The 13107-nt window shown below is 46.0% G+C and overlaps 1 protein-coding gene across 5 annotated transcripts in view; it reads left to right on the top strand.

The window, feature by feature from the left end:
- The first annotated feature begins 1989 nt into the window (after positions 1-1989).
- The window catches only part of MCM9 (minichromosome maintenance 9 homologous recombination repair factor), a 91701-nt gene continuing 80583 nt past the window's right edge, over positions 1990-13107 (top strand). For 2 of the 5 annotated variants that reach the window (XM_073675929.1, XM_073675933.1), the window contains exons 1-6: positions 1990-2107; positions 3529-3862; positions 4656-4969; positions 5808-5889; positions 6119-6319; positions 6414-6539. In XM_073675929.1, coding sequence (XP_073532030.1) covers positions 2009-2107; positions 3529-3862; positions 4656-4969; positions 5808-5889; positions 6119-6319; positions 6414-6539 — 1156 coding nt within the window. In that variant the 5' untranslated portion in view covers positions 1990-2008. Of the gene's footprint in view, positions 2210-3528; positions 3863-4655; positions 4970-5807; positions 5890-6118; positions 6320-6413; positions 6540-6829; positions 7600-13107 lie in introns of those variants that run through there. The other 3 variants (XM_073675934.1, XM_073675931.1, XM_073675932.1) reach the window with 3 other exon arrangements.

The raw sequence follows: 13107 nt of genomic DNA, 5'->3' as shown, positions 1-13107 counted from the left end.
GCGAGCAACCGCTCATCTCCCAGCTTCTTGCAGCGAAAGTACCCGCACAGGCAGCGCCGCTCCCCGGTCCTCGCTAATACGACGCTGATTGTTCACAGCCGCCGGACGCGACCAATCAGCGATTTGGGCGCCAAATTTAAACTCGCTCTCCAGTACTCACTAACACAGTTCGCTGATTGGTCGCGGCCGCCAGCCGCGACCAATCAGCGAGATTGGCGCCAAATTTAAACAACGCTCTGCTGATTAATCACGGCTGCCGGCCGTGACCACTCAGCGAGATTGGCGCCAAATTTAAACAACGCTCTGCTGATTGGTCACGGCCGCCGGCCGACCGCGACCAATCAGCGAGATTAGCGCCAAATTTAAACACCGCTCTGCTGATTGGTCGAAGCCGCTGGCCGCGACCAATCAGCATTATTGGCGCCAAATTTAAACAACGCTCTGCTGATTGGTCGCGGTCGCCGGCCGCGAACAATCAGCATTATTGGCGCCAAATTTAAACACCGCTTTGCTGATTGGTCGCGGTCGCCGGCCGCGACCAATCAGCATTATTGGCGCCAAATTTAAACACCGCTCTGCTGATTAGTCGCGGCCGCCGGCCGACCGCGACCACTCAGCGAGATTAACGCCAAATTCAAACACCGCTCTGCTGATTGGTCGAGGCGCCGGCCGCGACCAATCAGCATTATTGGCGCCAAATTTAAACAACGCTCTGCTGATTGGTCGCAGTCGCCGGCCGCGACCAATCAGCATTATTGGCGCCAAATTTAAACACCGCTCTGCTAATTGGTCGCGGTCGCCGGCCGCGACCAATCAGCGATATTGGCGCCAAATTTAAACACCGCTTTGCTGATTGGTCGAGGCCGCTGGCCGGTCGCGACCAATCAGCAAGATTGGCGCCAAATTTAAACAACGCTCAGCTGATTGGTCGCGGCCGCCGGCCGACCGCGACCAATCAGCGAGATTAGCGCCAAATTTAAACACTGCTCTGCTGATTGGTCGAGGCGCCGGCCGCGACCAATCAGCATTATTGGCGCCAAATTTAAACAACGCTATGCTGATTGGTCGCGGTCGCCGGCCGCGACCAATCAGCGATATTGGCGCCAAATTTAAACAACGCTCTGCTGATTGGTCGCGGCCACGACAAATCAGCGAGATTGGCGCCAAATTTAAACAACGCTCTGCTGATTGGTCGCGGCCGCGACTAATCAGCGAGATTGGCGCCAAATTTAAACAACGTTCTGCTGATTGCGCCCGGTCGGCCGCATACATATTCTAGAATACCCGATGCGTGAGAATCGGGCCACCATCTAGTACATTATATTAGTGTTTCATTAAGCGGGTCTTAAAATCTTGAGAGTGTGATAGGTATTTATTTCTTGCAGCCCTTATATCACCTACATAGTATACAGCGCTGTACAGAGGCTGTCACCTTCCATTGCTCCTAGTGGGGCTGTCTGAGGTGCTGTAGTGTGGATGGACACCCAGTCCATACAACCTCTGTGGAGGTGTTGCCCACCCTGCTAGACTCACCCATGGTGACATAACCAACGTGGGCGGTGACAGCAATGTGCACTATGGCCGTGCTATCGAGGAAATGGGAAGGACAAGGCTGGTACATGCGACAAGCGCGGAGCCAAAACTACAAGAAGCAGTCACTTGAAGCCACCAAATAGAGGTCTGTCAGATGACGTATACAGCCAGAAGCCAATCACGTTGTTGGTACCGCCCCATACACTAGCTAACGACCAATCACGTCCCATCCACGTGTAAGTATAAACACGGAAGTTCGCTCCATCTCCAGTGTGGTAGTTATGTGAGTGGAGCAGTTACGTGGTTAATTCGTTTTTTTGCGTCATAACAACATCCAGCTATATGCGTTACCGGTTTTAACCTTCTCTAACCTGCACACCGATTGCAAACTACAGAAATGGTTTATGCACAAATGTACTCGAAAACGAGGCTTGATCCGCTGCGTAACGCGCAGGCGCAGAAAATAGCGCGCCTGATGTGTATGTGCCCAGTATGTGGGCGCGGATTGGTGTCTAGTGACACTGGATGTAGCAGCGGCTCGTACCGGGGAGTGTGGTCTGTATCCTGCACCATTGTAAGCATGTGATTAATGTACGGGATATAGGAGTAGCCCACAAGGGCAGGCTGTAGAGCAAGCAGTGCTGCAGTAGTACCTCGGACCGTACCACTCTACCAGGTGACCCAGGGCCTGAGCCCGACACCGGCTGCAACCTACATGCGACTTGGGTGGCTGCCCTTTTAACCCCTTCTTGTCTTGCTCGTTTTTCATTCTTGCAAACGCCGGACCTTTATTTTAGTCGCTTTGATACACTGTTTTTTTTATTTCTTTATTTTTAGCTGGTGTAAAGTTCAGTGATTCATCTTTTTTTTCATTATTTATAAAACCTTTTTATTTTCACTTTGCACTGTACGTTTTTTGTATTCCCCATAGGAGGTTTGAATCTGTCATTGGTTGCTTGTACTTCTAGGTTTCATAGAGGTATGAAGATGGGTCTGCTGAAGGCTCCTATTGCCCCCCTGTGATTGCCCCCCACACCCTGTGATGAAGTGGTCGCCCCACTGGGATCACACGGCTTAAGTGCCCATCAGAGACTGACGCTGTCAGTGGTTGGTTTAGGACCGGGGTCCCCAACCTGCGACTCGGGAGCTGGTGGCTGTCTACCAGCTTACAGCGTTGGCGCCCAGTGAAAGATGAAGTCATCGAAACCTGGAAAATACTAAAACCCTATGTGTCATATTTGTCTATACCTGTATGCACCTTGAAACCTTTATAATGTCAATCCGTTACCTGAGTCTTGTGAAATGTGCGTATTTAGGAATATGCAAATTAGGTATAAGTGCAGTGGGCGGGAGGATGCACATAATGATACTCTGGCTCCTCCAGTTGGGACCATTCTCCCTCTTTGTTGTTTGATAGCTGAGGTGCATGTGGCACCGGGCAGGAGATCTGCACAGATACCTCGCCCTCCTGCGGGCACATGTTTCAGTGTTATACTGCACATATGCGGCAGACAGCTGAAGCCTGTGCACACTGGAGGGCGAGTTAGTGCGCATTAGTGAGGAGCCGGCTGATTTCTGCCATGAGACCATCTTTCACTGGGCTACATGTGCATGTAAATGATATAGGGCAGGGTTCCCCAACTCCAGTCCTCAAGGCCCACCAACAGATCATGTATTCAGGATTTCCTTACTATTACACAGGTAATGGAATTATTGCCTGTGCAGGTGATATCATTATTCCCTGAGCAATACTAAGGAAATCCTGAAAACATGACCTGTTGGTGGGCCTTGAGGACTGGAGTTGGGGAATCCTGATATAGGGGATCACACTTACTGACAGATTTGCTTTACACTTCCTGCAATATAGTCATCCAATCTGAGTTAAAGGGATCTAGAGAAACAGTCTGGGAGCAGATAGATACATATTGCTTTGTTTAGTGCAGTTTTGAACTGTCTTATTGTTGTACATAGATCTTGACACCTGACTCTTCTCAGTTCCAGATCCTGCTCCTAGCAGACATGTACCTGCCTTCAGAACAGGTCGCACTGGTGGGCCAGGTGTTTGAATCGTACGTTTTCCAGCACCACCAGAAAGACATAATGCAGATACTTATGGAAAGTGACGAGGATGCCCATTACTCTGTGGTAGTCAACGCTATGACACTTTTTGAAACCAACATGGAGGTTGGAGACTATTTCAATGCTGTTCCCAATGAGGTTTTATCAGTGTTTGATAATGCTCTGCGAAGAGCGGTCATGAGCGTTTTGCAGTCCAGATCACAACAAGACGGCCTGGTCATGAAGCAGAATCTGCACACAAGGATAACAGGTATATAGCTATTGCAATTTAAGCATCTCAATAGTAAGAGGTTTTGAAGGTGCTTTCTGGGGTCACAGTGTTGATAGCCTATCCTCAGATTAATGGGGTTCACCTGTCAGCAACCCTACCAACCTGAAATGGAGCAGAGAACCTGCCTTCTCCCCCATCTGATAACAGGGACATAACGCAACCCATAGATTAGACTAGTTCTCCATAGCTCCCTTGCCGCAGACTACAGAATATTTTCTAATAGTCTGTGCCCCATACACAATATACAGATTGCTAATCCGTGGTGGAGCCATGTGGCAGCGTGAGTGAGTGTTATACTGGCAGAATGTGAGCTGCATATATTAGGCACAGTTGTGATCATTACATTTCTGCTGCTTTATCTGAAGGCAGCATGAGTTGGTGACAGGCCTGTTTAGCACATATTATGTATTTTATACACTATCCTACCTCGAGAACGGTGCCCTCTTGCATGCTGTCAAGAATGGGGGCTGCACATGTGCATCTCTCTACCGGACATTTATGACACATCCTGTCGATAAGACATAGACGTTCCAGATAGGAGCACCCCTTTAGGTCTCTGTGGTCCCTCTGTACAAAATTTGCATTGCATATGGAGATTTGTCTTATGAGCGTCTCTGCTCTCCAACATCCCCTGTTGTCATTGACAGACGTGTGTTATAGCAAGATATCTGGAAATCACTTAGATGTCCTAAAAGTGTAAACTTGTATTTCCTGCACGTCTGCTTCAATACGACTACTATTTTCTTAAAACTATTAAAATCTTTCTTTCCAGGCTTGCCAGTGTGCCCAGAATTGACAAGAGAGCACATCCCACGTACTAGAGATGTTGGCCACTTTTTATCGGTCACAGGAACTGTTATCCGGACCAGTCTGGTGAAAGTCCTTGAGTACGAGCAAGATTTTATGTGCCACAAGTGTAAGCACGTTCTTACAGTCAGAGCGGACTTTGAGCAGTATTACTCCTTCTCTTCTCCTGCCTCTTGTACCAATGAAGAAGGATGCAACTCCAGCAAATTTACCTGCCTTTCAGACGTGTCTTGTCCGGCCAGCTGCAGAGATTACCAGGAGATCAAGATTCAGGAGCAGGTGACTGCTTTTTAATCGGGAGTGAAAGTGATCTGTCATGAGACTATGCTGTTCTTTGTAGGAGTGGCATAGTATGGCGACAAGTCTGCATTGTGGTGCCTGGCTAATAGGAGCAGTTAGATAATATGGACATTGAGGCACCAGTTCATCAAAACCAATGTTTTTCATGCCGGTCTTGATGAGGGGTGGGGTGGAGTGCACCTCGCCATAAATCTTACTCCAGTCGGCGACTACAGTAAGGTTCCTGGCATAAGGAACACCATTGCTTGTCATGAATGTGACAAGCTGGAGTCAACATGCCACAGCTCCACACGCTTTGTCAGAGCTGGGTGAAAAATGTCAGAATATTTGCATAACTTCGTGTTGCATAAAAAAAAAAAAAAAAAAAGTGATTTTTGCATAGCTTTTTCTGTTGTAAATGCTTTGATAAATCGGGGCCAAAGTATATAGCTCTGTGTTTTTAAAAAGGAAAGTGCTATACACACTGGCGCAAGCTGCGCTGTATTCACCAGACAGGGATTTCATTGGGGTTCACTAGGATTCCATTAGTGTGTCTATAACTTTACTGGAAAAAATAGCACAGCAGGCTTCACTTTCTCTATAGTGAAAATGGCATACAAATAATTAAGTATAAAATGGTTACTTATTTGGCTGGGGCCACACACAGGCTTTTTGTAGTGAGATTTTTCAATTTTAATTATGCAGCTCAATATGTTCTTCAGGATTCTAAAATCTCTCTATACAAAATCTGTCTGTAGTCCATAGGCCGGATCTGCTTCTAGTACATATATTTTTATGCCATTTGTGACTCACATTTGTATATATAAACTGTTTCTAGGTACAGAGGCTGTCGGTGGGCTGCATTCCTCGATCCATGATTGTGGTTTTAGAAGATGACCTGGTTGACAGCTGCAAATCTGGTAATTTGTTAAAATGAGAAGAATAGGAGTTTTCCTCTAGGTTGGGGGGCATTTCACCATCCTTACTCTTCTGTATCGTTGATATTGTACTATCAGCGTGTAAAACTTATAGTTGCATAGGTCTTCCTTTGGCTCCACTGTACAGTTCCATTGAAAAAAAAGTCTTTATCGTTTTTGGACTATTGTACCACTCTCCATACCGTTCTGTGTGATTATTTGTCTTCACCAGGAGATGACGTGACTGTGTACGGTGTGGTGATGCAACGATGGAAACCACTTTATGTTGATAACCGCTGTGACCTTGAGCTTGTCCTGAAGGCCAATTACATTTCTGTGAATAATGAGCAACCTTGTGGTGTAGTCATAAATGAGGACATCCGGAAGGAGTATGAAGAATTTTGGGAAAGGTTCAAGAACAATCCATTAGAAGGTACATTTTCTGATACACATTACATTATATCCATCATTAATTTTATACTGTAGTCTCCAAATGGATTCATGGAAAAAATAATTGCTTCTTGCAGGTCGGAATGAGATCCTAGCCAGCTTGTGCCCTCAGGTCTTTGGCATGTTTGTGGTTAAGCTGGCAGTAGCCATGGTGCTGGCAGGAGGAGTACAGAGAACGGATTCTGCTGGAACGAAAGTGAGAGGTTGGTTTCAATAACTTGAGTTTTTATAACTGAACCGGTGAGCCAGATGTTATCCCATCTAAGAACAAACAGATCACCTCTGGGAATATTCAGAAGCTTGGTTGTGATGTTAGACTTTAGTGCCAATTTATCATGAGACTTAACAGGCTCCCTCATTGCAGACAAGTGGTTTACCCTGAAATGCTTTGGTGATGCTCAGGAAACATACCCTGAAAAATGAGTAGGGTTAGAGGAGAGACTGGAGGAACCGAGTGGACTTTTCTTATAGTGCTCTGCTTATTTTTCAACAGTTTGTGCATAAGGCGACACCTGTCAATCAAGCTGGGTAGGGAGGAGCCAGAGTCAGCCACCCACACAGAAGATTCTACTTTCCAGAGCTTGGGCTTGTCTTCATGCTTTTATGTTTTCTCTGATACACTGCCTCACTTTGGAATAAATCGTAGCTCTCTGTTATGAGTTCCCAAAGGATTTCATGCTGCCCAGACTGCTGACAGGTTCCCTTTTTTTTAAGTTGTTTTGTTTTTTTTAATCAAAATCAACATTTATCTTTTTTTTTTTTTTTTTTTTTTTTAGTCTGATTTGGCAATTTCTGGAACTCCACTATGTGGAGCGGCAGTACACATAGATTAACTGTTCACTCGCCACAATATTATGCCATCACTGGCACATACACCACCCGAGATTAACAGTGAGCTGTGATAGTGACATTTCAGGATAAAATATGTTCCATCACCCACGACAGAACCTACTACGAGAGAGAGAGGGGATCTGCCCTTCCAGGACAGGAAACCTACAGAATAAAAGGGCGGCGCCTCTCCACCACCTCAGTTGGTTTCCTGTCCTTGAGGGGGAACCTTGTTAAAACGGCGGCACAAGAAAGAAGAGAAGATTATTCCCAATGGGAGAACCTTAGACAGGCTTACCTGTTGATGATTCGGATATGACTGAGCGGAAAAGCTGCTGTGGAACTGCGCCCCTATCTGGGGTCGGCAGCTCCAGCTCCGCACGTCAGTGAGAGAGCAGCTGTGGACCTGCGCCCCTGTCTGGGGTCGGCAGCTCCAGTTCCGTGCATCAGTGGAGAAGCTGCTGTGGACCTGCGCCCCTGTCTGGGGTCGGCAGCTCCAGTTCCGTGCATCAGTGGAGAAGCTGCTGTGGACCTGCGCCCCTGTCTGGGGTCGGCAGATCCAGCTCTGCACGTCAGTGAGAGAGCAGCTGTGGACCTGCGCCCCTGTCTGGGGTCGGCAGCTCCAGTTCTGTGCACCAGTGGAGAAGCTGCTGTGGACCTGCGCCCCTGTCTGGGGTCGGCAGCTCCAGTTCCGTGCACCAGTGGAGAAGCTGCTGTGGACCTGCGCCCCTGTCTGGGGTCGGCAGCTCCAGTTCCGTGCACCAGTGGAGAAGCTGCTGTGGAACTGCGCCCCTGTCTGGGATCAGCGGCTCCAGCTCTGCACATCAATGGGAGCACCTGTTGAGCTGCGCCCCTGCCTGGGGGTAGCAGCTCCAGCTTTGATCGGCGCACTATTGGAGGTGCCCCTGCCTGGGATTGGCCACCCCAGTATTGCTCAGGCATGGACGGATGGAGAGGAACAGGCCTGTGACTTGTTCCAGCCTCTGAATCCGTACAGCTGGTGGTGAGTGATCTTCGTGAATGTTTACCTTGTTTATGGGGCCCTTTCCTTGTTATGGTTACTAGGAAAGGCTGAAATATGTTAGCAAAAAACTCAAAAATGGGTGTGTGTGCGCGCTCTGTAAGACCCCATCTGGGCCAAGGGCATCGTGCTTTAAATTTGGCTTCAGGACGGAAGCTGGACCTTAGACCTCTAGGCTAAAGTTAGCCACATGTCTGGGCCGCACAGAGCCTCATGATTGGCCTTCAGAATTTACCACAAAAATGAGCCTCAATCTGCTCTGTAAAAGTTAAATTAACACTGAGTTTTTTACTGTTGTCCTCCAGTCTGTTTACTCCATCCATAGGACGGCACATGGTGTTAATACAGCACATGGTCTCAGTGAAGGTCTGCTGTCCAGCTGCGTCTCATCAGTTGACTCCTTCAGGTGGCGCTAGTCAGACAATTGAGATTTACCACCCAAAGGAAAGGTTTATCCTTCATTCAGATGGATTACTCTTTTAAATAAAAATCTGAGCGCAGTGCCTCACAGTGCCTTATAAAGCCTCTTTGCGCTTCACAAAGAGCACATCATAGCGCTTTATATCACATCATAGTGCCTCACAGCACCTGTGGGCACATCATAGCGCTTCATAGCACATCATAGTGCCTCTTGGCACATCATAGCATAGCGCTTCATAGCACATCATGGTGCCTCATGGCACATCATGGCATGGTGCCTCATAGCATAGCTCTTTATAGAACATCACAGTGCCTCATAGCGCTTCATGGCACATCATAGTGCCTCGCCTCATGGCACATCATAGTGCGTCATAGCATATCGCTTCATAGCACATCTTAGTACATCATAGCGTGGTGCCTCATAGCGCCTCGTGGCACATAGCATAATGCCTCAGCACATCACAGTGCCTCATAGCATAATGCCTCATGGCGCTTCACAGTGCCTCATGGCGCTTCACAGTGCCTCAAAGCACATCATGGCATAGTGCCTCATAGCACTTCATAGCGCCTTATGGCTCTTCATAGCATAACATATCATAGTGACTCATAGCATATCATAGTGCCTTATGGTGCATTCATAGTGCCGTATAGCGCCTGTTAGTACCTCATAGCGCTTCACAGTGCCTTTTAGTACCTAATGGGACCTCATAGTGTCTCTCAGTGCTTCAGGGTGCCCCTGTGCCTTGTAGAGCTTTTATAGGTTGTCTGTGCCTCATAGTCCCTCTTTGTAAAGGTACTGGTTCCACAACTAAGTTAATGTCTGACAAAACCAAGTTCAGCGACTGTAAACTGTGCATGGCAAGCTTACCGAATTCAGGGGGAAAAATATCCTAGCCTCTATTTTGAGACCGAGGGTAGCAGTATTTCTGGCTGGTGCTCAGCTGGCTCGGTGGAATGCCGATTGGAGGCAGGCGACAATAAGAGCGCTTCCTTAGTTTTGCAGGTTAATAATAAACCTTGTAGGTTTTCACTCTTAAAGGTAGGAGGCATCATGTAGTGCTCATACAGCCATTGTGGGTTTGGTCCAATCGAGCGCAGTTTTCTTGCTTTTTTTACAGGTTACACAGAAGTCGTAAACATTAATATTTCTGGTCTTGTCCAAGCTCTGACTAAATAGGACAGACCCTGACTACTCATATACAGCTCAGCTAACCCGGCTTGATCAAACAAAACAATATTTATCCAGGGTAACCACTGATACTTGTGGAGTCTGGCCTGTGTCTCGGATTAGCTCCAAGACACATACGATCTGCTCTGCTTTCCAGCAGTTTGACTAAGGTGAATGCCCAGCCTGCTCTAGTGCTTAGCTCTCCAGGGGCCCTAATCAAGACCTGTAAAGATATTATTTAACCCAGTCCTACCTGGGTTTGCTACAACCCGAAGGGGCTGTAGAGATTCCTAAGAGTTAGATCATTGGAAATGGACTCTAGAAGAACTGTAAATCTGCAGTTCCAGATTGCGATATAGTAGTATAGGCGTTTAAGGAGGTATACAATCAGGTTCCAATTCACATGAAACATCAAATTTCCTAAGAATAGTTCTTGGCATAAAATTAGGATTTAGGTTTTCAGTTTGTGTCCTTCCATTCAGATGTTAATGAGCCTTAAAGCTTTATGGAGGATTAGTAGTTAGGACAACTCTCATATCGAAGGAAGAGGCATTGACAATAGTTTACCTCAACTATTTTGGGATTATGGGCAGATCCATCGAGCGCTGCAGAACTCACCGGGCAGTGAGTAAGAGTTGTGGTCTCCCAAGGTAGAATAAGGAGTCCTGCTATATGTCAAAATTAATAAGCAGTCTGGCCACAACTCTGAACAAGGCAATATTGCTGTTAATAACTAATCTCCTACATTCCAGTAGTAGCATGGTCACAGGTACACACCCGTGGGCTGCCTCTAAAGACCCAGTTCCTCTAACCTAAAGAAGCTTTAGGCAGTATATAAGAAAGCTCCATTCATCTATACATGGTCACCATGTAAAGGTCTTGTCATACAACAGAGTAGCTTTTTCTTACATAATCCATTATGGAGGAACTCTGCCAAGATCCCTAATGACACTTCTGTCTAATCAGTTCAGATGGCGAAGTCTCACCTTTTATCTTTAACAGCACCTCATATAAAGAGGAAGAGAATTGCAAGTGGACCTTTTTAGCCGTAGACTACTGGAACAGTGTCCAACCTTCATTGAATAAGCAAGGAATGTGAAAGTGAACTTTGGATCTAGGCCCATTTTCAGTCCAAAGATGGCACCCTGGGATGTGAATCCAGTGCTTACGGCTATAACAAGCCTTCGCTTGAACCCATGGATTCAGGGTCTTCACAATAAAGACTATTATCCCGGTGGCCCTGACTTCAGCATGGTAAGTTAGTGACATTCAAGCTTTTTCGGTTAATCCTTTGTTTATACAGATCCTAGAAGATGGGTCGTTTCCGGAGCTACTTTATCTTCGGAAGATAGCTTCCAATTTCCACAGAAGTCAGGAAATTGTGCACCCTACTTTCTGTGCTAATCCGGGTAATCCATGGCAGAACAATAAGAAAGCGGATGTCCCCATCGAGCATTATGCAAGGTTGCATTTCAGTCTTCACCTTGCACCTTCTATAGACACTATAGGCTTGATCTGGGATCTTCTGTCCTTTCCTTTAGGAAAACTGTTCTACAGGCTGTGGTCCCACCCTAACTTTAAAGTTTTTTCTCAGTAAATCTCTCGTAGTAGGTGCTGTCATGGGTGATAGGATAACACTAAATTACTTACCGGTAATGTGTTTTTCCTGAACCCATGACAGCACCCTTGTATTCCTTCCCATCACTGGTAGAAGTTGATCACTTCATCTCCTTCATGGTGTTTGATTCATGTGGTGTGTAGAAGGAAAAATCATGGGATATATAACTATTAAGTAGTGTCCTCTCACGCTCTGTAAACAACTGAGGTGGTGGAGAGGCGCCGCCCTTTTATTCTGTAGGTTTCCTGTCCTGGAAGGGCGGATCCCCTCTCTCTCTCGTAGTAGGTGCTGTCATGGGTTCAGGAAAAACACATTACCGGTAAGTAATTTAGTGTTTTTGAATAAAATTATTTTAATATGGACAAAAGTAAGAGGTTTTATGAAGGTTTCCCTTAACCCTTTCACTTCCAATGACGTGCAATATTAGATGACTTCTAACCATTATTGCAACCTGAAAGGGTTAGGAGATTACATCTTATTAATGTTCAGAATGTCAGCTGTCTTCTTATACTAAATACAATTTTTAAGGTGCAGCACTTATCTGATGTTAAGCATGATAAAAGGTCTTCCTAGTACTGTCTGTGAATAGGACTGATTGTGAAAATACCATCCAGACTTTCTTTTAACAATGTGACTGGGATTTACTTAAAGCACCATTGCAGCGTTTCTTTAATTTCAGCGCTGGACTGATGCCACTGACATATGGTCCCTGTCACTAGTATACTTGTTAGCCATTGTCTTCAGCTCTTCTTGGCGCCGCTCCGGTCCTGCGCCGTCATCTTGTGACTGCAACTGCAGATTGACCAGAGGTCAGAGGTTAACTGTCAAAAGCTCTCTGCAAGTCTATGACAGCATCATTCTGGCTCTCATAGACTTAGATTGAGTAGTGATTTCTGGCTCTCCCAGCAAACACTGGAGTGGGCTAGCAGGTCACAATCTGCTGGAGACGACCGTAGCAGCACTGATAACAGAAGAAGATGGCGGCTGGTAAGTTTGAGACTAATTTAGTGCAAGGAATTTAGATTATTGGCACCACTCCAGCGGTACAATAAAAAAAAACAAAAAACGCTGGAGTGGTGCTTTGAATAAAACATTTCAGCATGGATATAGAATGTTGTTGTTTTTTTTTCATAATTAATAAAACCAATAATTTTGTGCATTGTGAAAGTAGCCCTGAAAACCCATGGCCATAAAAGTTAAACAAAATCTTTCACCAGGTTTTTGCTGCTCGATATGAGAGCAGTATAAATTGAGGACAGACCCCGATCCTAACTCCAGATTAGATACTGGTCTTATTGCTGTAATTTTGAAAATAGCTGTTTTATCTGCTGCAGCACTTCTTGTCTTGCTCTGTAATCCTCAATATTCATGTGTTCTGACTATTCCCACCCCTCACTGCTGATCCCACATCTATGTAAAGTGTAGGCAAAAAACTGTCACTGGTGCAGGTGGGGTTAGGCAGAGCTCATCACTTAGAACACTAACTAATGAAATGGTATAACAGTAGCCAAATGCCAAAGTGCTGGATTTGGGGTCTCTGTCCCCATTTTTTGCTGCCTTCAGAAAAGCATAAACCTGGTGACAGATTCCTCCTAAGTGAATGCCAAACAATACAGGGCTGCTTTACTTGGTATACTGTGTTGCCCTTTGTTTTTGGAAAATCTTTTGGTTAAGTATGTAAAAAAACATATTACAGTGTTTGAAACTTCTATAAAT

This window comes from Phyllobates terribilis, unplaced genomic scaffold, assembly GCF_046119375.1.
Source record: "Phyllobates terribilis strain yellow unplaced genomic scaffold, ASM4611937v1 Scaffold_3__8_contigs__length_932513732, whole genome shotgun sequence".
NCBI classification, from domain to species: domain Eukaryota; kingdom Metazoa; phylum Chordata; class Amphibia; order Anura; family Dendrobatidae; genus Phyllobates; species Phyllobates terribilis.
Note: the sequence above shows the minus strand (reverse complement) of the source record. Positions and strands in the feature narration are given on the sequence as shown.